General features: G+C 42.7%; 1 protein-coding gene across 4 annotated transcripts in view; it reads right to left on the reverse strand.

Moving 5' to 3' along the window:
• Window positions 1-331: 331 nt before the first annotated feature.
• SLC17A5 (solute carrier family 17 member 5) overlaps window positions 332-25,253 on the reverse strand; it is a 58,781-nt gene continuing 33,859 nt past the window's right edge. For 3 of the 4 annotated variants that reach the window (XM_029224031.1, XM_029224029.1, XM_029224030.1), the window contains exons 8-11: window positions 22,221-22,353; window positions 20,189-20,336; window positions 5,073-5,163; window positions 382-1,713 (exon numbers count right to left, since the gene is read on the reverse strand). In XM_029224031.1, coding sequence (XP_029079864.1) covers window positions 1,576-1,713; window positions 5,073-5,163; window positions 20,189-20,336; window positions 22,221-22,353 — 510 coding nt within the window. In that variant the 3' untranslated portion in view covers window positions 382-1,575. Of the gene's footprint in view, window positions 1,714-5,072; window positions 5,164-20,188; window positions 20,337-22,220; window positions 22,354-25,253 lie in introns of all 4 variants that reach the window. The other variant, XM_029224028.1, reaches the window with a different exon arrangement.

Consider the following 25,253-nt stretch of genomic DNA (forward strand, 5'->3'; position numbering starts at 1 on the left):
TTTGAGACAGAAGGGAAAGAACAAGAAGAGAGGTGGAGACTGTGCAAGAGGAGTTACTGAAGCAAGGTCTGGAGGAGGTGAGAGGACATAATCAGGGATGCAGGCATATGCTTTAGCGGGAGGAGTGGACCCATTTCAGAGTCAGGAAGGGCAGGCTGATGGCAGTAGAGGTTTCTGATGCTGCATCACTTAGAGGACCTACGTATCCTGGCTGAATGGTGGCAGAGATGTGGGTAGAGGTAGATCAGTGGTTGAGGAGGATGAAAGAGAAGATATAAAATAGCCACTGTGGCTACTAGAAGGTGTCACAGGGCTGTCAGATCCAAAAATAATCAATCCAAAAAGGTTTATTTTGATAATTTATAAAAGAAAAATCACCATAGCAACTTAAAGTTATTTACAGATTTAAAAATAAATTTACAGAAATGTGTACACGTCATATTACATTAAATAGCTTTAGTTAAGATGTTACAGGTAGTGTTGAACATACACAACAAAACGTAAATCAAGTTCCAAACCACATAAATGCCCTCGAAGCACGCTCAAAAACCACTGGACGATGGCCCAGGAAAAACTGGCAGAATGAGCTTTCAGAGACCAGCAGTAAAGACGGTCACCCCACTGGTTGCAGGTGCTGCAGAAGTAAGAGTCACCCTAACCTTGAGCTGCGACCAGACACTGACACGTAAGACAGAGAGAAAACATGTGAGAGTGCTTCTTTTAAATTTAATTATCCTGGTGGAGCTCATAGAACACAGGACTTGAAAATGTATACTCTGATCCCACACGAAGGTGGGATGATGTTACTTGTGGCTAATTGGGCATCATACTTTCTTTTGCAGGTTACATGCCAGTCAGTCTTCCAGCGTTCTGGGAAGGGAAGGGTGAGGGGCATGGAAGCCATGGCTGCGGACTGCGCTGTCCCTGCCGGCTCAGGGCTTCGGCCACTCGTTAACAGCCCCAGGGGAATGACACCATCCAAAGCCTTGGCGCTGACCCTGGTCTTGGATGCTGCCTCTGGTAAGTGCTGGGCACTGTCCCTGAAGCCAGAGAGGGAACGCCTGGCAGCGGCCTGGGCACGCTTCCCTCAGTGAAGTTGCCAGGCTGAATGATACAGTGGCTGGCAGCTCCGTGGAGATGCTGAAGTTTGAGATCTAAGTGTCAGGGAATGTTGATGACAGATAAGTTTTTGAGGAAAGTGTACAGAAAAAGGTGTTTACCAAGACCTGAGAATTATTATCCAGCTTAAGCAAAGGTATAGAGGGGTCCGTTTCTGCTCGTCCCTTTAAGTATGGTCTTAAAAATAAACAGAACTCCCCTCTTTCAGACTGCCTGATTTGCAGCCAGGTATGTGACCCTGAATTGTAAGTTCCAGCAAATGTGTTATTAATAATTAAAAACAGCTAATTTTACTAATCTGGCAACTAGTGACATTTCATGATTACAGGCCTTAAAAATTTAATACAGTACAATTTTTTCTTATATATAGATTGCTTACACATTAAAATATCAAAGGCACTGCTAGGTTACATGATAAACAAAAATACATCGAGACAGGATTATTTATTGGTTCCTTCAGTTTCTGGGTTCACCGTGATCCCTAACAGCCCAGTTTTGTACTTCACCTTTGGAGAACAATGTGAAGAAAATGGCACCAAACACGTTGACAGCAGCAGCAAGGCAGAAAACAGTTTGCCATTCTCCAACAGTGTTCTGCAGAGAAGGAAAGAAAAAATGCAAATGAAAAAGGATTTTGTTTGTAATCCGCTTTAAAAAAAGGTGGTGTCACAAGATTATTTTTATATGGCAGTAGCATTATTCATAAAAACTGGAAACAACCCAAATGTCCATCAACAGTGAGATGGTGGCATATGTGTTCCATGGACTACTTACAGCAACGACAACGAATGGCCCACAACAACATCGATACGCCTCACAAAGAGTGCACACTGAACGACTCCACTGATATAAAGCCCATAATCAGACAAAAATAATCTACGGTGTCAAAAAGGAGAGTGGTTCCTCTTGGTGGGGGTGAAAGAGAAAGGAAGGGCTACCTGGAGGCTTTGTGAGGGAGATAACGTGCTGTTTCTTGATTGGGTGGGCACTGGTCACACAGATGTACTTTCTGAAAATCTGTCCAGCTTGTGTACTTAGGATTTGTGCATTTAAAAAATGCATGTTACACTTCAGTAAAAAAGTTTACTAAAAGTAAAACACTGGCATGTCCTCAACTCATGCGTTACTAGGAAAGTGTTAGTATTATGCCTGCACATCATCTCCCAAGTTCTCAGGTATGGGGTGTCGGGGGCAGATCAAGTAAGGATGAGGTAAGATGGACACAGGTTCAGCCTGGCCTGAAAGATCCTGCAGGGCTCTTGACTGGCACACAACACAGAACATAGATGGGATCTGTCCGTAAGAGATCAACAAGACACAGTGTGTAATCCAGTGGTATAAAAATATCCAGTAGTTATCTAAACCTCTGGGTCGTGTGACTATCTTTAACAACGTTTTTGTTTGGATTTTCACAACTTCAATGTAACCAGAGTGCTTCATTTGCAGCAGTTAGAAAAGAAGAAACCAAGTAGCTGATTTGGCAATGAGGAAGAAAAAGGAAAGGCACCAGCAAGTTGGCATGAAGTCATTTATTTAGGAAAAAAGGAAAAACACGGAGAAAGAAAGGAGTACTCTGTGGTCAATTATACTTATCTGAGATGAATGTATTCTGGTGGAAAAAAAAATCTTAGAAACCATCTTAAATTTTAGGGACTATTTAGATATGCTTGCTAACAACGTGTTACCATCCTAGAGCAGAAGTCGGTCAGTAATTACTAATTACATGATATACCCGAGAGACAGGTTTAAGACAGCTTCTTAGGATTCTAAGAAAAAGCTGCTCTGTGTGACCTGCAGGATAAAATAATACCCCAGTGTTACCTGGAGGCAACGGGTGACTTAAAATCAATCAACTGTACCAGAAATCGCACAAAGCTCCTGGTTTGTTTTTTAACAAAAACTCCACCAGTTTTTAGAGAATGCTGTTGTGTCTGTAACGGAATTGAACCTCAGACACACTTTGACCTTTATTTCATTATTATTATTATTATTATTTGGCCACACTGCGAAGCTTGTGGGATCTCAGTTCCCCGACCAGGGACTGAATCTGAGCCATGGCAGTGAAAGCGACAAATCCTAACCACTGGACTGCCAGGGACTCCCTATTTCATTATTTATTTATAACAAATAAATTATAAATTATAAAGTGCGGTAAACTTTAATTGTAAGCAATTACAATTGTACAGGTAAATGTGTTTCTCCTTTTTAAAAATAATGGCCTTTTTTAATAACATTAAACAAAAGCTGTAACAATAGATCTGAAATCCAGTTCAGTTCCCACTTTACAAACATTCAAGACTTGAATTCAGGAGTCCAGATCTTCCCAGCAGAAGTGCCAGGACTAGTGATAATGAATGAAATTACTCGTGGTAGTGTGCTGACTTAGGTTCCTGTGTCGCCACAATGCTCCATGAAGATAAGGGTAAACATCTGTGATGGGACATACCGAGCGGTCCCAACATCCCTTTCTGTTAAGTGAGAGAAAACGGTAACAAGGAGGCACTGATTCACTTGAGTAAGGAATTAGAAATGGTAGAGCACCACCTGCAGTGAACACCCCTGTGTCTGAAGTCAGAGTATTTGGTAATAAGACAATTTGTAGGCATATACTGAAATTCTAAGGATTAGATAGTGTTAATTTCATCACAGAGACAAAACAGAGAAAATTAAGTCTCTTTTAGAGGTTTAAGTCAGCCTCTTGAAGAACACATTTCACTAGTCCTTTAGATTTTCTTAAGCAGTAGAAAACTGGAGTTGGAAAGGGCCTTTGAGGTCGCTGAATTTGATTTCTTACACAATATAACTCAGTGTCTCTGCTTCAGGCCACACAGCCCCGGGCCCACCGTGTTTCCGGGGCCTCAGTGCCCTGACACAGGCCGGATACCAGCCCTTCCCACACCCTGGCTCACTCCTCCAGGCTCCTTCTCCGCAAACTGGTTGTTCCCTCCTCTGTGTCCACAGCAAGAGCATACATTTTTCTGCAGCTTTGTCACACTGTACTTTCATTACATATAATCTCTATTTTTTTTTTTTTTTTTTTTTTGCGGTACTCGGGCCTCTCACTGTTGTGGCCTCTCCCGCTGAGGAGCACAGGCTCCGGACGCGCAGGCTCAGCGGCCATGGCTCACGGGCCCAGCCGCTCCACGGCATGTGGGATCTTCCCGGACCGGGGCACGAACCCGTGTCCCCTGCGTCGGCAGGCGGACTCTCAACCACTGCGCCACCAGGGAAGTCCTTTTACATATAATATCTAAATAATGAATTTCTCAAGTGTAGAATCTTATAATTTTGCCTTTGAATCCTTAGTATCTGTCACAGTAATAAGCACTCAAGAAATGCCAGTTGAATACATGTTTGACCGTTTCAGGGCTCACTAACTCAAAGGGCAGCCCGTTCCACACAGTAACAGCTCTAAACAGAAAACTTGCCTATTGTCTCCTCGTACCTTCTCTCCATCTGGCTTTGTGGAACTACCGAGAATAAGTCACCATCTTTCAAATCTGTGAAGACACCTATACGTCCTCCTAAGTATTCTGCTCTTCTAAACGTTCTTGATTATTTCAACTGTTCTTATTCATTCTCACCTGATTTCCTGACACTTTCGTGGTTCCATTTCTGGAATAATTCTACATTGCCAATTTTTATTTGTTCAAACCAAAGATACAAGTTATTTATCTGGTATAATATCACAACTTTTAAGTACTTGTGTGGTTTCAGTTACAAGATCTTCATTTAACTTAGTTCTGTTGTTCTGTCTAAAATTGAAAGTGTTCTTTGAAAATATACTTTCCTACCTATTACGGTATTTAGCTTTTTGTTGCTGTAAATAATTGCATAAGAATAGACATTCAGAATTTTATCCTTAATTAAAATATACTCAACTTTGACACAGGTGTGTACCTTCAAATGAACTGTTTAGAGCTTTTCAGTTTATAGGCAAATTATCTACTTACCTCAGGGGTCAGACTTCTAGCAATGATGGGCCCAATCATTCCAGGTATAGTGGCAAAGGTATTTGTGATGCCCAGGAGGATACCAGCATACCTGCAGAAACATTTTCATAGGGGTTTATAATTGTGTTACACATTTTTTTGGGGGGCGGGGGGCACCGCGCAGCTTGTGGGATCTTAGTTTGCCAACCAGGGATCGAATCCATGCCCCCTGCAATGGAAGCGTGGAATCCTAACCACTGGACCGCCAGGGAATTCCCTGCATCACACATTTAAATAGCTTCTGTCCATAGATAGCTAGACCATTCCCAGGCTGTATTCTTGTGAAATTTTATGTCTAAATGAAACGTCTTATTGAAATAGGACTAAATATTTGGGGAGTGAAAAACTTACATTTCAATAGTTCTAACATCATATAGAGAAACACAGCCATTGAAATGATCCCTTTTACAGTGAAATAGAAAAGTGCTGAGATATGATTTTCATACAAGGCTGTATCTAGATAGGAAGCTTCATGTGCCTTAAATTTTTTTAAGTTAAAAAGAGAATTTAGGGCTTCCCTGGTGGCGCAGTGGTTGAGAGTCCACCTGCTGGTGTAGGGGACACGGGTTCGTGCCCCCGTCCAGGAGGATCCCACATGCCGTGGAGTGGCTGGGCCCGTGAGCCATGGCCACTGGGCCTGCGCGTCCGGAGCCTGTGCTCCGCAACGGGAGAGGCCGCAGCGGTGAGAGGCCCGCGTACCGCAAAAAAAAAAAAAGGGAATTTATTTCCTGATTACAAAATTTGTGTCATTGTTAAAAATTTTTTAAAAATATTACAAAGAAAGTAAAATTACTTATAATCCTTCTATATAGAGATGATCAACATTAATATTTTGGTAAATATCCTAATTATTTTTTTCTGTATATATTTTTAATATATTATAGAAATGAGATCATACTGAACACACAATTTCACAACTTACCTGTTCAACTTATTATGTATCTTCTTGTCGCTAAATCCTTGCACACTGTCCCAGAAATAGACAAGTTGGGTTTATATATATTGTAGTGTATGACAAAAATGCATTTTGAACTCTGTCTTTTCAGAATCTTTACTGTCCTCAAAGCTAGTACTTTGTGTTTTAAGAGGTACTCGTTCTCTAATTCAAGTTTGCTAATTCTGACTCCATAGTCTCCCTGAAAACTCATGTTTTATTCCCCTTTATTATTTCCAGTAGCCAGTGCAACATCTATGCTCATTCAATATGTGCTGACCACAGAAGTGCGTGTGACCCACAGGTGTTCAGGCCCATGCGTGGTCCTGTGAGGCTGCACTGCAATGACTGCTGAAGCTTGTCCCATGGAGACCAGCACCCCTTCTGCACTTTGGCGCCAAAGGATCGTACAGTATGCAACATTTCGGATTACATGCTAGGGTCGCTGAACATTATTTTAAGTTGTTGTGTGTATCGATAGTTGTGTGTGTCAATTGAAGAACCTGGGATTTTGTCCCGTAGATGGACCTACATTCTGGAGTTTGTAGACTGAGGCATCATTTAACATAGAGTTATGTCCCCTGTATTTCCTGCACACTGGTAGTATCTAGACTCGAGATCCTAAAGGGTTCATTAGATTTACGTTTGATATTCTTAGCAAGAAAACTTAACGGTGGTGGTGGAGTTAAAAACTAGTTAAGCACGGACTTCCCTGGTGGCACAGTGGTTGGGAATCCGCCTGCCAATGCAGGGGACACGGGTTCGGGCCCTGGTCCGGGAAGATCCCACATGCCGCAGAGCAACTAAGCCCGTGCACCACAACTACTGAGCCTGCGCTCTAGAGCCCGCGAGCCACAACTACTGAGCCCGTGAGCCACAACTACTGAAGCCCGTGCGCCTAGAGCCTGTGCTCCGCAACAAGAGAAGCCACCACAACGAGAAGCCCGCGCACCGCAACGAAGAGTAGCCCCCGCTTGCCACAACTAGAGAAAGCCCACGTGCAGCGACAGGGACCCAAGGCAGCCAAAAATAAATAAATTTATTAAAAAAAAATTAGTTAAGCAAGTAAATGGCATTTATTAACTTAGCACCTAGGTATATTCAAAGTCCAATTAGAGCTTTTAATTGTTTAATGAGATAATCAGTATTATAAAATTGTGGTCAAAATGAAAGAAACTTGATGTTTATTAGGCCATATAGTCTTATTGTGGGATAATACTATTTCTATTAGGGTTTAGGATCCTCAATACCTTGGTTGCAGACTACTTATCTGAAATTCCTCTCCCCATTTTAGACATGGAAAAGTGCCTGCAATGGACTGAACTGTGTCCTCCCCCAATCCATACCTCCCACGTGACTGTATTTGGAGACAGGGCTTTTAGGAATTAGTTAAGGTTAAATGAGGCCATAAAGGTAGGGTCTCAACCTAATAGGATTGGTGGCCTGCCAAGAAGAGGAAGAAAGAGAGATCGGGCTCTCTGTCTCTGTGAGCATATATGAAGGAAAGGCCACGCGCAAGGACACAGTGAAAAGGTGACTGTCTGCAAACGAGGAAGAGAGCCTTCACCAGAACCTACCCCTGCTGGCACCCTGACCACGGACTTCTAGCCTCCAGAACTGTGAGAAAATCAATTCCTGTTTTTTAAGCTACTCAGCCACATGGTATTTTGTATGGCATCCTGAGTTGATTGACACAGTGCCTAAATAAAATATCCTGCTGAACCGAATTCAGTTATCTATAAACATCACAAATTTTTATGTTGGAAATACGTGTATACAGGGTACAATAACAAAACCACGTGGCACAGATCTTTTTGGCTTATGCCCTTTAGGGAGCTGATCTTAAATTAACCAAGCTTGGCAGAACCTGTCCTTTTTTTTTTTTTTTTTTTTTTAAAACCATTAACACCTTGGCAGTAGGAGGAACCGACCGCAATGTTGCCAGGCCTTTTCAGTGACAAATATTAAGTGCAGATGAATGCTGTGAACTTCTAAATGTCAGCACCAAGAAGCTCATTCAAGTATTTATATTACACTTGGCCAGGAAAGGCCATGAAAGATTGATGAGAGCCTGGAAAAAAAGAACATGTTGTATGGACTCAGTCTGGATTCTGTGCTATTGGAGTCCTCGAATTCTGTGGGATTAATGGTTAAAAATCTATCCAAATCCCTTGAATCTGGGCAACAAAATTATCCACAGAAAATATCTATTTTAGTCTACAGAAGAAAAGGCTTAGAAAAATACCATGTAGACATATATTTATATGCTAAGAGGAATACTGACTGCCTACTGAAAAACCTTATGTCAGGCAGGGTTCTAAGTATTTTATATAATTTATCCCACTTTAATAGTAAAGTGAACCCCAGGAGGTAGGGATTATTATCTATCTTCATTCTATAGGTAAGAAAGAGAGACTATAAAACGTTACCCAATTTGCCTGATTCCAAATCCGTACTTAATATTGGGATGTTATATCGATAATGCTGGGGCTTGTGGTGAAAAAGTAAGCAAGAGAAAACTGATCTTTCCTACAGACTGAACTCAGTGACGACCGTTTTCAATAAGGCAGCATTATGGATATATAAAATGTCCATCAACAGATGAGTGGATAAAGAAGATGTGCTACACATATATACAATGAAGTGTTAATCAGCCATAAAACAGAGTGAAATAATGCCATTTGCAGCAACATGGATGGACCCAGAGATTGTCACACTGAGTGAAGTAAGTCAGACACAGAAAAGACAAATAGCATGTATCGCTTATATGTGGAATCTAAAAAAAATGGTACAAATAAAATATTTACAAAACAGAAATAGAGTCACACATGTAGAAAACAAACTTATGGTTACCAGGGGGTAAGGGGGGAGGAGGGATAAATTGGGAGATTGGGACTGACATATACGCACTACTATATGTAAATAGGTAACCAATAAGGACCTACTGTACAGCACAGGGAACTCTACTCAATACTCTGTAATGACCTATATGGGAAAAGAATCTAAAAAAGAGTGGATAGGGAGTTCCCTGGTGGCGCAGTGGCTAAGACTCCACGCTCCCAATGCAGGGGGGCCCGGGTTCGATACCTGGTCAGGGAACTAGAGCCCACATGCATGCCGCGACTAAGAGTTCACATGCCACAACTAAGGAGCCTGCCTGCTGCAACTAAGACCTGGTGCAACCAAATAAGTAAATAAATATTAAAAAAATAAAAAAGAGTGGATATATGTATATGTATAACCGACTCACATGAAACTAACACAACATTGTAAATCAACTATATTCCAATAAAAATAAAAAAAAATAAACTATAGTCTCCTTGAGGATAGGACACATACCACTTTGGACAGTAGATGCTCAGTTAATATCTGTTGAATAGATTTTTTAAAATAATGTTTTATTTTCCTGCAATTTATCTACTATTCTCAGAGTAAGGGACGAAAAGGATGAACCAAACCAAATTGTTGATTATGAAGATACTCCTCAAATGTGCAAGAAATACACCCCTCACCCCACCGCCTCACTTGGATACAGCCAATTCTCATCACAGTTTCCAACCAATTATAATTATAATGCACGAAGGAGAGCCAATGGTTCAAACCATTTTAATAGTAAATATCAGTTATTGCTCTCATCCACCCATCCATTCATTCATTTAACAAACAATTCTTAAGTATGTCACTTGTGTCAACCACTATGGAAGACTCTGGTGTCCAACAATGAATTAAACATAGTTCTTGTTCTCAAGGAGCTCACAGTTTACTTAATGAGAAAGATTATGGGCCAATAATGGAATAAAACCTAGTAGCCTGAAAAATCAAACTATGTTAGCGATTCATACCAGGGTTTATAGAAGCACAGAGGCGGGGCCTTAATCAATCCTCTGTGTGGGCGGGGGCCATTTGAGGGGACCAGGGAGGGGATGCCTCAGGAAAAGCTTCTTAGAGGAAGTAGTGCTCGAGTTTGGCTGTAAGAGACGAGTGGGCGCAGAGAAAGTACAGGGAGGGGATGAAAACGTGTGAAGTCTCGGCAGCTGTCAAAGTAACAGGACAAGGGCCCACGCGGCACGTCCAGACATGGGAATTGCTGGGCTTGCCCAATTTCCCCTCATTTTCAGCCGTTTAGCTTGAGATTTGAACTCTGATGAGGCCTAGGAACTGTAGCCTGTTAGTATCTTCCCAAACTTTCTTTCACTGTATTACTTTCTGTTCTAAGTTTAAAGGCAACCACGTGCCCACTGCATTCCTGAAATATGCCTTTGATGTTCAGAAGCTCTACTGTTTTCTGTGATCGTTCATTGGTTTTTAGCTTATTTTTCTAAAACAAACTGTGCACTTGAAACATTTATAATGAGTACTATATTAAGATGTGATATTGGTGGAAGGTCTTTGTTTCATAAAGGTTTCCTTCTATATGATTTAATATGTGTGAGAAAAGTCGAGGTTATAAAAGCCAGATGATTTGCAGTGAGACTGGTGTGAAGTCGTGTGTCACAGCTAGTGTAATCTCTCAAGTCAAATAAAAATTAGATCCCTTATTTCAGCCATACAAGGTTTGTTTTGTGGTTTACATGGAATAACTATGTTATTCTTGTATTATTTCGAATTCCAAGTATTATTTTATTTCTAGTCTGTTTTACTGATTTGTACTATATGGAACTTTAATAAAATTACTGTCATTTTAACAGCAAAATAAATAAATAAATAAAGGACTCATAAAATGTCAGGGCTGGACCAGGGTCTTTCAGACCAAGAGTTCAACCAACCCAGCTGATGCTTGAAGCCCAGTTCCAGGATACTGCCTGCAGGCTGTCCAGTAAATGCTTCAGGACAACACCATATCACCCTCCAAGCCAGCAGAAGCTTACCCAGGTGCAAGCAGGGTTTCATGTTTATGTCTTCAACGTCTGCTGCGGTGCTTGGCACAGTGCTTGCTTAATGACTAGGTCCATGAATCAGCATGCTATGACACTGAAGTTTAGTGATGACAAATCCACCTAATTGCACATCCAGTTCATCTCTCTCCATCCTGTCTAAAAGGACATCATGGGAGACCTTGCTGAAATCCTGATATACCAAATATACTGTGTATACACGGTCGAAAATGATGTTGAGAAATTTGCTATTTTGGGGCTTAGTGACCCAGTGGTGGCTCCTTAGTGATCAGTATTTTCTTTTCCAAGAGCTCACCAATCATCCCTTTAGTATTCTGCTTGGATTGATTTGTGACCCTGATCATGGTACCTGACTCAAAGTTTGCCAGAAAATAATAATGAAGTTTATCGCATTATGTGCAAATGCATTTATTACATTATGAGCGAAGTGTTCTCTCTCTCTCTCTGTGCTCTATTTAATCCTCAAAACAATTTTATAACGTAGGTACCATGGATATTTGTTTTTTCCTTCTCTAGCATGCATTTTCTTTTTTTAAAAAATTTATTTATTTTATTTTATTTTTATTTTTGGCTGTGTTGGGTCTTCGTTGCTGCACGCGGGCTTTCTCTAGTTGCGGTGAGTGGGGGCTACTCTTTGTTGCAGTGCGTGGGCTTCCCATTGCAGTGGCTTCTCTTGTTGCGGAGCACAGGCTGTAGGTGTACAGGCTTCAGTAGTTGTGGCTCGCAGGCTCTAGAGTGCAGACTCAGTAGTTGCGGCACACGGGCTGAGCTGCTCCGCGGCATGTGGGATCTTCCCGGACTGGGGCACGAACCCGTGTCCCCTGCATTGGCAGGCGGACTCCCAACCACTGCGCCACCAGGGAAGCCCTGGCATGCATTTTCATCTTCTTTTGACAATAGCTCCAATTTCTATTTAATGGTTCAGTTTTTACTTAGTTTTGTAATAAAATCGCATTAACTGAGGCAACCAAAGTACGTTATCTGTTCTCTGCAATGAATTCTTTTTCCTGAGTTTTCAAAATAACTGCTAGTGCCTCTTCAATGACCAATTTGTAAGATCTTTTAAATAAGTCATTGAGAGGCACCTTGATGTAGCAGAAAGATCCTGGGACCACAGAGCTAGAAGACCTGGATTCAAGCCTTCGGTCTGCCGTTTGCTAACTGTGACTTTGCAAGTCACACAGCTCCTCTGTGCCCGAGTTTCTTCATCTTCCAAATGAGTTCTTTTCTTTGTGCTCATATCTTGACGTGTTGTGTGGACGTCACCAATGGCTCCCTCGGCATCCATTCCCATGAGGCTTAGGGGCACTGACTCCTTCACCTCTAACTTTAGGGGCGGGTGCTGATTGTGCTGAAGTCTAATGGCATTCCCTTGGCCATGGGGGTTGGTTCAGGCGTGGATATGTGACTCAGTCTGGTTCCAAATGAAGCCTGTATTTCCATGATGGAAAGAGGAAAAGATCATTTTCTTTCTTGCTTCATGTGAATGAAGAAGCATGTAGGGCTTCCCTGGTGGCGCAGTGGTTGAGAGTCTGCCTGCCGATGCAGGGGACACGGGTTCGTGCCCCAGTCCGGGAAGATCCCACATGCCGCGGAGCGGCTGGGACCGTGAGCCATGGCCGCTGAGCCTGGGCGTCCGGAGCCTGTGCTCCGCAGCGGGAGGGGCCACAACAGTGAGAGGCCCGCGTACTGCAAAAAAAAAAAAAAAAAAGAAGCATGTAACCCTCGTTGTTACTGGTAATCATTTCATTGTATGATTTTATTCGCAGATCCAGCTTTAGGATAAAACTGGTATGAAAGGCAGAGTAGAGAGTGGAAAAGAAACGAGTCTTGGGTGAGATTAGTGGACAGCTGGATATCAGCTCCTGCTTGAAGCCTCCCGTCTCTGGACTTTTCACTAATACATTATGATGTTTAGCCAGCTTGAATTAGGATTTCCATTCCTTCAACTAAAAGTGTCTGAGAGATAACACAGCCTGGGCCTCTTTTGTGCCCAAACTCCCAATTCCCAGATCCCTTTGACTCAGCTTGTTGAAATCTCAAGCCTAGATCAAGTCAACAGCACATTTTCAGTCCTACACTTGGGCTGCCGAACAGCACTCAAAGGAAAAACCACCTTGTAAACTAGGGAGAGTACACGAGTCCTGTCCAACCTGAGGTGATCCTCACCAAAGCCCAGATCCCTTCTATGAGTTCTCAGTGACTATTTTTCTCAGGATCCGGATGCGCAGGCTCAGCGGCCATGGCTCACGGGCCCAGCCGCTCCGCGGCATGTGGGATCTTCCCTGGACCGGGGCACGAACCCGCGTCCCCTGCATTGGCAGGCGGATCCTCAACCACTGTGCCACCAGGGAAGCCCATTCTCAAGTCTTTTACTCTATTTTTTTCTTAGTCTCAGCAATGAACCTGACTCCCATGTCACAGAGAAAATCAAAAACACTTAAGATTTTTTAATCAGTTATTTACTGCCACATAATAAATTACCTCCAAAGGCAGCAGCTTCAGATAACAAATATCTGTCATCTGACAGTTTCTGTGGGTCAGGAATGTAGGAGGGCCTCAGCCGGGCAATTCTGGCTCAGAATCTCTCAGGAGGTTTCAGTGACGCTGCTGGCCGGGGCCGCGGTCATCTGAAGGTCTGCCTGGGGCTGGAGGACCAGCTTCTGATCCCACTCATGTGGCTGCTGGCTGGAGGCCTCGTTCCTCCCCACTGGGCCTTGTACTGGGTTCTGAGTGTCCTCACCATGCGGCAGCTGGCACCCCCAGTGTGAGTCATCTGAGACAGAAAGAGCAAGCAAGGTGCTACGCTGCCTCCTGGGACCCAGTCAGACACCATCACTTCTGCTGGATTCTACTCCTTAGAAACAGGTCACTAAACCCAGCCCACACGCAAAAGGAGGGGACATAGGCTCCACCTTTTGAAGGGAAGAGTGTTGAAGAACTTGTGGAGTTATTTTTTTTAAAGCTTTGTATATGCATTTTATCTTTTGAACCAGAATCTTTTTTAAAAAAAATTAATTCTTTTACTTTTGGCAGCGTTGGGTCTTCACTGCTGCACGTGGGATTTCTCTAGTTGCGGCGAGTGGGGGCTACTCTTTGTCGTGGTGTGCGGGCTTCTCACCGCGGTGGCTTCTCTTGTTGCGGAGCATGGGCTCTAGGCGCGTGGGCTTCAGTAGTTGAGGCACGCGGCTCAGTAGTTGTGGCTCACGGGCTCTAGAGCGCAGGCTCAGTAGTTGTGGTGCACAGGCTTAGTTGCTCCGTGGCATGTAGGATCTTCCCAGACCAGGGCTCGAACCCATATCCCCTGCATTGGCAGGCGGATTCTTAACCACTGCACCACCAGGGAAGTCCCATGGAGGTATTTTATTTTATTTATGTATTATTTATTTATTTATTTATTTATTTGCGGTACGCGGGCCTCTCACTGTCGTGGCCTCTCCCGTTGCGGAGCACAGGCTCCGGACGCACAGGCTCAGCGGCCATGGCTCACGGGCCCAGCCGCTCCGCGGCATGTGGGATCTTCCCAGACCGGGGCACGAACCCGTGTCCCCTGCATCGGCAGGCGGACTCCCAACCACTGCGCCGCCAGGGAAGCCCCCATGGAGGTATTTTAAAACCACAATCCTTGGCTTCTCAACTCACCTGAAAACTTTTCTTCAACTGAACCCATCTTACTGCTTTCCTTCTTTTCTCAGTTGAAAGCTCATCCCTTCCACTGGGCACTGGATGTCATTCCTTCCTGCGTTCTACCAGCCTGTCATTTTTACTTCTTTCTTTTAACTTTTAATATCTCATCCTTTACTGGCCTTCTTTTCTCAGCATATTAACATACTTAGGTCTCAAAATCCTCCAGCAGCACGTGTCCATCTTTAGCTTCTTTTCCTTCCCTTCATGGTTAATAGTTTTGAAACAGCTGTTTATTGGCAATGGTTCTCAAATTTTAATGTCCATGAGGACAACACGGAGGGGCAACAAAATGCAGATTCCTAGTTCTGTGATCAACAGTTCTGCTTTGTTTTCAGCAAGCACTCCTGCTGATTTTGATGTGGATGGGTTAAGGATCACACTCTGAAACCACTGCTGTATGCTACCTTCAGCCTAGCTTCCTTCTCCTTCCTCCATTGGAAGCACTGTCACCAAGATCTTTAATGAACTTCTCCATCTGGTTGTCCAATCCAAGGAACACGTTCGTTCTTATTTTACTTGGCTTCTCTGGCGCATCTGACATTGTTGATCAAGCTTTCCCTTTGGGGATCCTAATCTCTACTTATTTTTCCTTATCCTTCTCCTGTTGCTTCTTCTCAGTTATCTTTTTTTTTTTTATAATGAAAATGTAAGTCTTTTTTTTTTTTTAATAAGTTTATTTTACTTTTGGCTGCATTGGGTCCTCCTTGCTGCATGCGGGCTTTCTCTAGTTGCGGCGAGCAACTACTCCTCGTTGCGGTACGCGGGCTTCTCATTGCGGTGGCTTCTCTTGTTGAGGAGCACGGGCTCTAGGCGCACGGGCTTCAGTAGTTGTGGCACGCGGGCTTCAGTAGTTGTGGCTCGCAGGCTCTAGAGCGCAGGCTCAGTAGTTGTGGTGCACGGGCTTAGTTGCTCCACGCGATGTGGGGTCTTCCTGGACCAGGGCTCGAACCTGTGTCCCCTGCATTGGCAGGCAGATTCTTAACCACTGCGCCATCAGGGAAGCCCAGGGAAGCCCAGGGAAGCCCCCTTCTCAGTTATCTCTGCATCAGGCTCTTCTTTCTCTTAATGGATTCCCAAGGTTCTCGTCACAGTTTGCTGAGTAATTTTATCCAAGCCCACGGTTTCATCTACTACTCATATGTTGACCACTCCTACACCTTTATCTCTTGTTCAGCTCTCATTCTTGAACTGAAGACTGGATAGTCTTGGCTTCCTTGACACCACATTCTTGATTTTCCTTCTATCTCCCTGGTTGCTCCTTTTTGGTCTCCTTGTCTCGTTATTTCCCCTCTTTCTGGTCTCTACATATTTGTCAAGACCCAGTCCTGGGGATCACTCATCTTGTCATTCTACTGTCTCTCACCAGGCAATCCTTGTCTTTAAAAACTCTGAAATGTGGATTACTATTCCCTAATTTTCATTTCTGGTCAGACTGATTTTCTGAGTTCCAGATCCAAATGTCAAACTGCCTACAACTACTATTTTCTAAACGTTTTTCACAAATATCTAAAATTTAAGGGACTTCCCTGGCGGTCCAGGGGTTAAGACTCTGCGCTTGCAATGCAGGGGGCCCGGGTTTGATCCCTGGTCGGGGAACTAGATCCTGCATGCCTCAACTAAAGATCCCGCACGCTGCAGCGAAGATCCCACATGCTGCAACTAAGACCCAGCGCAGCTAAATAAATAAATATTAAAAAAAAAATTTTAATCTGTGATTTTTTTTTTTTTTTTTTTGCGGTACGCGGGCCTCTCACTGCCGTGGCCTCTCCCGCCGCGGAGCACAGGCTCCGGACACCCAGGCCCAGCGGCTACAGCTCACGGGCCCAGCTGCTCTGTGGCACGCGGGATCCTCCCGGACCGGGGCACGAACCCACGCCCCCCGTATCGGCGGGCGGACTCTCAACCACTGCGCCACCAGGGAAGCCCCAACCTGTGAAATTTTTTATCTTACCCCAAGACTCTTCTTCCTCCAGACATCCCAGTTTCAGTCAGCGGCACAACTGTCTGCCCACGCAAAATACAAAATACATCATCCTTGGTATCTTCCTCGCTCTTCAGGTCTAATCTACTGTCAAGTCCCACCTACTGTAATCACAAAGACCTCAAATCTATCTACTTCTTTACATCTCCTATCCCCATTCCAGGCCATCATCACCTCCTATATGGATTACTACAATAGCTTCCTAATTGGCTTTCTCCACTTGTATTTGTCCTCACAGAGTGGCCTTAAAATACAGAGAATGTCACTTCTTACTTGCTTTGGATACAATATAAAACGCTTACTATAGGCTCCTGCTTACTCCCCAGTGGCTTTCTTCCCTGCATCTCAGCCACAAATGATCTTCTCTCAGTTACGTGAAATACACTGTTCTGGACTGAGTGCGTGCTTTCAAAATTCATACGTTGAAGCCCTAACCCTCAGTGTGATTGCATTTGGAGACAGGGTCTTTACGAGGTGATAAAGGTTAAATGAGATCACAAGGGTGGGGCCCTAATCTGACAGGGCTGGTGCCCTTATAAGAAGAGTAAGAGACACCAGAGCTCTTGCCCTCTCTGCACACACCCATGCACGCATACCTGAAGAAAGGCCGAGTAAGCACACAGCAAGGGGTCAGCTCTTCTGCAAACCAGGAAGACTCCTCACCAGAAAACAATTGTGTTGGCACCTTGATCTTGGAATTCTAGCCTCTAGAACTGTGAGAAAATTTCTGTTGATTAAGGTACCCAGTCTATGGTATTTTGTTCTGTCAGTCCAAGCAGACTAAGACACACACCAGTTTCTTCTTCCTGTCATGTAAATTCCTCTGTCGGGAATACTACTTCCTTTTTGCCTAACTTCTTACTCATTCTTCAGACTTTAGCTTAAATATCACTTCCTCACAGAGACCTTCCTTTGCTCCCTGATCTGCATTATATCCCCCTACTATATTCTCTCAACTTTCTCTTCAAAAAGTTGGTTTTTATTTCTTTCGTGTCCACCACCCTAGACTAAGAGCTCCACAGGCCACAGTTGTGCTGCTTTGGCTGGTAGCTGGTAGGCATTTGATAATTACTTTTTGAAAGAATTAATTAGCATCATAATATATTACAATTGTTTATTTTTTATTGTTTCTTTCCTAACTAGACTAATCTCCTTGCGAGCAGGAGTTGGGTTTTATTTTCTGTAGCACCACGTGGAGGACTGAAGGTATAGCAGGTACTCTCTAAACGTTTGTTGTATGCATCAGAGAACTGGACCAGACCAGGGTCTCACGCTCAAAGGTACAAGGGATCTAAAGGATCCCTTAGATCCCTGAGGATCTAAAGATGCAGATTCTAGTTCAGTAAGTCTGGGGAGATGCCTGAGGATCTGCATTTTGCACAATCATGCCACTGCTCCGTGGACCACAGTCGGCATAGTAAGAGACAAGAATACTCTAAATCCTTCCCACTTCTAACTTTCTATGATTCTATAAACCACACACTCATAGTTTATAAGAACAATGTCATTTGCTTAACTTATTTCAAGGGAAATCCTTTCCAGATTCCTTTTCTAATCAGTAGCGTAAAGGAACAGTCCTTTAATTATTTCCTATTCCTTGAATCCTTTTCTCTACTTTGTAAATCTCAAGTCCAAGCCTCAAGCCCGAGCAGAGATTTGTTTAGGGCAGTGGGCTCGCCCTGGTCCCCACGGAAATGGCATCTTACACCTTTACTCCTTCCGCTTCAATGGGCTCTTTATTATTTCAGTTAGGTTTGTATTCAATCTTTCAAGCTTTCACTACGTTTAACAAAGTTCTCTTGAGATTAATTTACTTTCCAAGTAAATTAAATTAATTTACTTTTTTAAAAAAAATTAATTAATTTACTTTCCAAGTTAATTTACTATTCTTCTTCTCTTTCCTTATGTTAAACTCCTTCAGTTCTTCTTTTTTTTTTTGGCTGTGCTGCACGGCATATGGGATCTTAGTTCCTTGAACAGGGATTGAACCCATGCCCCTGCATTGCAGGCGCAGAGTCTTAACCACTGGACCGCCGGGGAAGTCCGAAACTCCTTCAGTTCTTAACTCACCAATATGTATACTTAACAAACATTTTCCACCTTGTAAAGTTCACAAAATTCTTCCCTTATTTCTTATTTCTCATAAGAAAGAGCTTTAAAGAAAAGTGTTGACTGACACACAGTAAGGTCAACACACAAATAGCGTTTTAGAAAGAATTTTGACATGGTACTGAATATGAAAGTCTATTTTCATTCTTCCATTCATGTAATTGATTGACTGAGCACTGACCATGGCCCAGCACAGGGCCAGGTGCTGGTACTGCTGGGGTTAATAAGACAGACTTGGGCCCTGAACTCTCAAAGATTATAGCCCTAGAGCTTTTGCTTAGGCTACATTTTGTTTCAAATGGTTTTCTTTCTTTGGTTCCCCACTGTTAAGGGTATGTAGCACTGAAGCTCCTATTTGCTTAGTATGATCAGATAAATCAACCACTCAGCAAGTATGGACTGGGGGTGCCTCTCCTTCTGCAGAAGCTGTGATATGGATATACAGGATGTCTCAGTCTGAGGAAGCTTACATGCAAATTGGGGAGGTAAGAGAAGAGTTACATTTAGAAATAATTACAAATTAAGGTATGGTATCCAGCATAAAATTGTAAATTGAGAAAAGGAAGAGAAAAAAGCACAATGGCCTGGAAAGGCTTAATGAAGAACTGGGATATGAACTGGAAAGGATTCAGATGGATGGAGAGGAAATGGCAGTGGACCACAGGCCGAGAATGAGCCCCTGTAGCATTATGGAGCGGCAGATAGGACTCCGCCCAGAGTTAAGCATCTCCGATGCTATGGAGCCTTCCTGGACTTCTTATATAAAACGAGAGACTGGATTAGAATGATTTCAAAGGTCCACTCAAGCTCTGTGAGCATCAGTTTGTTGGAGCTTATTTAGAAGTATTTATTGAAGGGATGGGAGACAAGGATTAACAGAAATCAGAAGATTCTGTGGTAGTCTAGGTGGGAAGAACTGGGGGTAGGGGAAAGGTGGCAGGAGACCACTGGTCTTTTCTCCAAAAATAAATTCATATTCATTATTTAAAAAAAAATTAAGTGCATCAAATCCCCTGGGTTAAAATATTTACATAATCCCCTCCTCTACCTTGTCAACTGGCACAGGCCCAAAGAATATTTCCAGAGAAATAGCTGTAGAAAGAATTCTGGGATTAAAAGTAAGATTTTAGGGGGAAGTTGTGGCTCTATCATTTACTAGCTGTGTGGTGTCATTCCTAGAGTAGTCAAATGCATAGAGAGAGAAAGTAGTAGAATGGCAGTTGCCAGGGGCTGGGGCGTGAGCGGGGGGAATGGGAGTTAGTGTTTAATGGGTCCAGGGTTTCAGTGTGGGAAGATAAAAATGTTCTGGAATGGATCATGGTGATGGTTGCATAATAATGTGAATGGATGTACTTAATGCCACAGAACTATACACTTAAAAATGGCAAATTTTATGTTATATATATTTTACCACACTTAAAGAAAATAGTTTCAAGTCAGTCAGAACGAATCTTTATATATCAGTACTCACGAAGGAGCAATGTCCAGATGGTTGATGCTAAATCCAGAGGAGCAAAAGCCTCCCAGTGTTGTGGATATGGTTAGGAACGCAACGGCCAAAGAATAATCACAACCTATAAATCCAGCGGCTACCAGGAATACTGCAGGTCCAATCATTCCTGGAGTGAAAAAATTATAAAAAGAAAAAAAGGAAGCCCCAGCATTAATATTTGCTTGCTCTTTAATATAGTATAAATCTGAGATTTGATATTACTGCCATCTACTGTAGAAACAGTATACTGCCTAGAAGACTCAGTTTAAAGAAGTTTCATGAAAAAAAAAATTGCTGGAAAACATATAGGATTAATGCAACTATTATAAAACGTAAAAAAAAAAATCTCACTATGCAATGTTATTAAATCTACGTGTGACCAGGACTCAAAGTTCTACAATGTTTAAGAAAAGAACAAGAGAATGACTGAAAAATATGGTTCTAGAGAGAAGCAATAGTTGATACAGAATGTGATTCAAAGTTCACATAACCAAAGAAGATAAACTAAATAATAAACTTTGCTGGATAAAGTTAGAAAAACACTCCATCTAGGTTTTGACAACTGAAAACGATACGTGGAGTTTATTACAGGCAGTTAAGCATAAAATACAAGTAATATAGGAAGGGACCTAACGAGTGGGCTGCTGTTTTCTCTCTGTGTCAATAGCAGTGCCATCCAACAACCCTCTGTGATGATGGAAATGTTGTATTTGTATATACTGCAACCAAGGAACTTATTTTTAAATTTCAATTACATTTAATCAGCCACATATGGCTAGTGGCTACTGTACAAGACAGAGCAGGTCCACAGAAAGCCAAAAAAGAAAAAATCAAATTAAATCTAAAGGGATTTATTTCACTTGTAGATGTGGAAAAATTTCTCCAGAGTCGAGGTCAGTAAGCAGTGGGACTGGACAGCACATTGTAGCTGCAGGTGCTCAGAAGGTGTTTTCAGAATCACATTGAATAGGGTCCCTTTACAATGTAATTATGGAAGTACAGTCATCAGTGACTTTGAGGGTCTCTACTTACTCGAATAATTATCCTACACGGGTTTTTGTGTTTTTTTAAAAATTTATTTCCTGGCCACGCCACATGGCATGTGGGATCTTAGTTCCCAGACCAGGGATCAAACCCGTGCCCCCTGCAGCGGAAGCCACTGGACTGCCAGGGAAGTCCCTGTCCTACATAGTTTTAAAATTCACTTTTCTGAAATCAGACTCTGAAACACATGATTATTTAAGCTTCCTTTGAGTTACAGCTTTGATTTATAGCTCCTCATTTGATATAATAATGTTAGTATACATTTTTGATTGAAATTTAAAATAGAAAAGGGATGGAGACTTAAAAATCTTATTTTCATTGCAAACTTAGAGTTGAAAACAAAGTGATTTTTAAAATTCTGGGGAAGATGGGCTTCCCTGGTGGCGCAGTGGATAAGAATCTGCCTGCCAAGGCAAGGGACACGGGTTCGAGCCCTGGTCCGGGAAGATCCCACATGCCGCGGAGCAACTAAGCCCGTGCGCTACAACTACTGAGCCTGCGCTCTAGAGCCCGTGGGCCACAACTACTGAAGCCCGCACACCTAGAACCCGTGCTCCGCAACAAGAGAAGCCACCGCAATGAGAAGCCCGCACACCACAACAAAGAGCGGCCCCCGCTTACTGCAACTAGAGAAAGCCCGCGCGCAGCAACAAAGACCCAACACAGCCAATAATAAATAAATAAAATAAATAAATTAAAAAAAAATTGTGGGAAAGATATTCAGCAAAGCATGCCATTTTTTTATAGTTACAAGAGTATGGTAGATATAATAGGATATTACAAATCTTAATTCTCAAAATGCATCGTTCAAAAAGAACCATCTTGTATAGACATGCACTACATGCATTAAAATATATTGTTTTAATATGTGAACAAATGACTACTATTATCATTTTTATTTTGCCTTGCCTTGTAAACACAGTAAATAATTGTAAACCAAAACCAAACCTGATTCATTTTTACCTACCTATAAGGCTAAAAACTCTTCGAACACATAGAGTTGAAAAATTCCATTTTGCCCTTAAATTGTCAGCGGCCTGACCAGACAGGATCATACATAACCAACAGCCTAAATAAGGGACTGCAGATAAAAACCCATTCTGGAAGGAATAAGAAGATCCGGAATTAATTATGGAGGGAGGAAGAACCAAAACAACATATACACACACACACATCCACCACCATATGAAAGCAAAGGAGATACAGAGCAGTATTCTGTTAATTTTTATATAATACAGCAAATAAGTCTGATTTTTCTAAGGATTATGGGATTCAGTTCAATGCAGTCCCAGGGAGCCTGTCTCAGAGGGAACCAGAGCTCCCATAGTGCAGTATGCTCAGGGTAATCTTGAATGTTATTTTGGGACTTGGGCTGTAGCTTCAGTGAGAGAAGATGTCCTCCTATTAGCCTATGGATTTTCCCCCACGGGACAGTTTTCATTTATTTATTTACTTTAAAAATATTTTTTATTATAAAATAAAATTCAGATACAGAAAAGCACATAAGTCAAATGTATAGCTTAATGAATTATTCTAAAGTGAGCACCGTCTAGGTGCTGCTCGAAACTGTACTGCTCTCTTCCGGCTTCTCGCTTGAGGATCCCCAGACCTGCTCCAACCGCCTCTACTGCATGATCGAGCTGGGCCCGGGCACTGATGAGGATGAAGTGACAGCGCTACCTGCAGACTTTGTTCCCTCCGTAGAGTGTCCCCATGGCTCCCCCAGCGGCAGCCCCAGTGGCCCTGACCCACCTGGCTCCCTCTGCTGACGTCTAGTGGTTTTATTTTTGTCCTTCTGTCTAAGGCAGGATACAAGGGCCTCAAGTCCTATCCCTTTCCACATTTTTTTTTTTTTTCGGTACGCGGGCCTCTCATTGTTGTGGCCTCTCCCGTTGCGGAGCACAGGCTCCGGACGCGCAGGCTCAGCAGCCATTGCTCGTGGGCCCAGCCGCTCTGCGGCATGTGGGATCTTCCCGGACCGGGGCACGAACCCGTGTCCCCTGCTTCGGCAGGCGGACTCTCAACCACTGCGCCACCAGGGAAGCCCCCCTTTCCACATTTGACATGGGGTTTGAAGGTTGTGTATTGTGGTTTTTTTTCTTTATTTTGTTCCGAAATGAAAGTATGCAAAATCAACATGCAGTTAAAAAAAAACAAACGTGGGCTTCCCTGGTGGCGCAGTGGTTGAGAGTACGCCTGCCGATGCAGGGGACACGGGTTCGTGCCCCGGTCCGGGAAGATCCCACATGCCGCGGAGCGGCTGGGCCCATAAGCCATGGCCGCTGAGCCTGCACGTCCGGAACCTGTGCTCCGCAACGGGAGAGGCCACAACGGAGAGAGGCCCGCGAACCAAAAAAAAAAAAAAAAAAAAAAAATAAATAAATAAATGAAGGCAATTAAGTACATATACTAATTACCAGTAAGCTATTGATATTTCATTCTTTCTATAGTTCTCCTGGGAAAATTGCAAATAGAACCATTAGTGGAATGATCTTTAAATTTGCATGCAATTTGTCACTACAGTAGGAGACAGGCTCTGTTAACAGAGAGCTTAGGAAAAGCAAGGTTGCTTGCAACAAATCCGTCCCATGCTATTGGTAAAGCCTTATTTCAGTTTAACTTCTGTCAATGCAATTGGTGGATATATTTCAAGTATATAGGATCTCTTTTTTCAAAAGTAAGTAGAGGAGTTCTTCACAGCTTAGCTGTTTGGGTGACGTTTAAGGTTCGGTCCATGTGGCCAATGTTTTCAGCATGCCTTGGAAGTGAGGTGATGGAACAGTTCACTTTAACACTGTTGACAGCTCTAAGTCCTTGTGACCAATGCAGTTGTGCAGTCAGCCTTGCAATCATCACATTCACCACCCAGGCTTCTGCTTTACTTCCAGGGCTTCCACTCTGTGGCTAAGTAACAGTCCACTGTGGAATATACCATATTTTGTTTATCTATTCACCAGCTGATACATATTTGGGTTGTTTCCACATTTTCATCATTACGAATAATGTTATGAACTTTTGTGTACATGTACCTGTACATGTTTTTGTGTGCACAGATGTCTTCAGTTCTCTTGGGTATAGACCCAGGAATGGAATTTCTGGGTCATAATAATAACTTTATGTTTAACTTTTTGAGGAATTGCCGAACTGTTTTCCATAATGGCAACACCACTTCACATCCCCACCAGCAATGTATGAGGGTTCCGTTTCCTCTACATCCTCACCAACACTTGTTATTTTTTGGTTTTCTGATTCTAATAGGTGTGAAGTGGTATTTCATTATGGTTTTGTGTTCCATTTCTGTATATATATATATTTATTTTGGCAAACCAATTTTATTTTATTTATTTTTTAGCATCTTTATTGGAGTATAATTGCTTTATAATGGTGTGTTAGTTTCTACTGTATAACAAAGTGAATCAGCTATGTGTATACATATATCCCCATATCCCCTCCCTCTTGCGTCTCCCTCCCACCCTCCCTATCCCACCCCTCTAGGTGGTCACAAAGCACTGAGCTGATCTCCCTGTGCAGTGCAGCTGCTTCCCAGCTGCTTCCCACTAGCTATCTATTTTACATTTGCTAGTGTATATACCAGCATAGTCAATGCTACTCTCTCACTTCGTCCTGCCAGCTTACCTTTCCTCCTCCCTGTGTCCTCAACACCATTCTCTACGTCTGCGTCTTTATTCCTGTACTTCCCCTAGGTTCATCAGAAACGTTTTTTTTTTAGATTCCATATATATATGTGTTAGCACACGGTATTTGTTTCTCTCTTTCTGACTTACTTCACTCTGTATGACAGACACTAGGTCCATCCACCTCACTACAAATAAATCAGTTTTGTTTCTTTTTATGGCTGAGTAATATTCCATTGTATATATGTGCCACATCTTCTTTATCCATGCATCTGTCGATGGACACTTAGGTTGCTTCCATGTCCTGGCTATTGTAAATAGAGCTGCAATGAACATTGTGGTACATGACTCTTTTTGAATTATGG

This window comes from Monodon monoceros, unplaced genomic scaffold (assembly GCF_005190385.1).
Source record: "Monodon monoceros isolate NGI ecotype Baffin Bay Population unplaced genomic scaffold, NGI_Narwhal_1 Super_Scaffold_15, whole genome shotgun sequence".
Classification (NCBI taxonomy): domain Eukaryota; kingdom Metazoa; phylum Chordata; class Mammalia; order Artiodactyla; family Monodontidae; genus Monodon; species Monodon monoceros.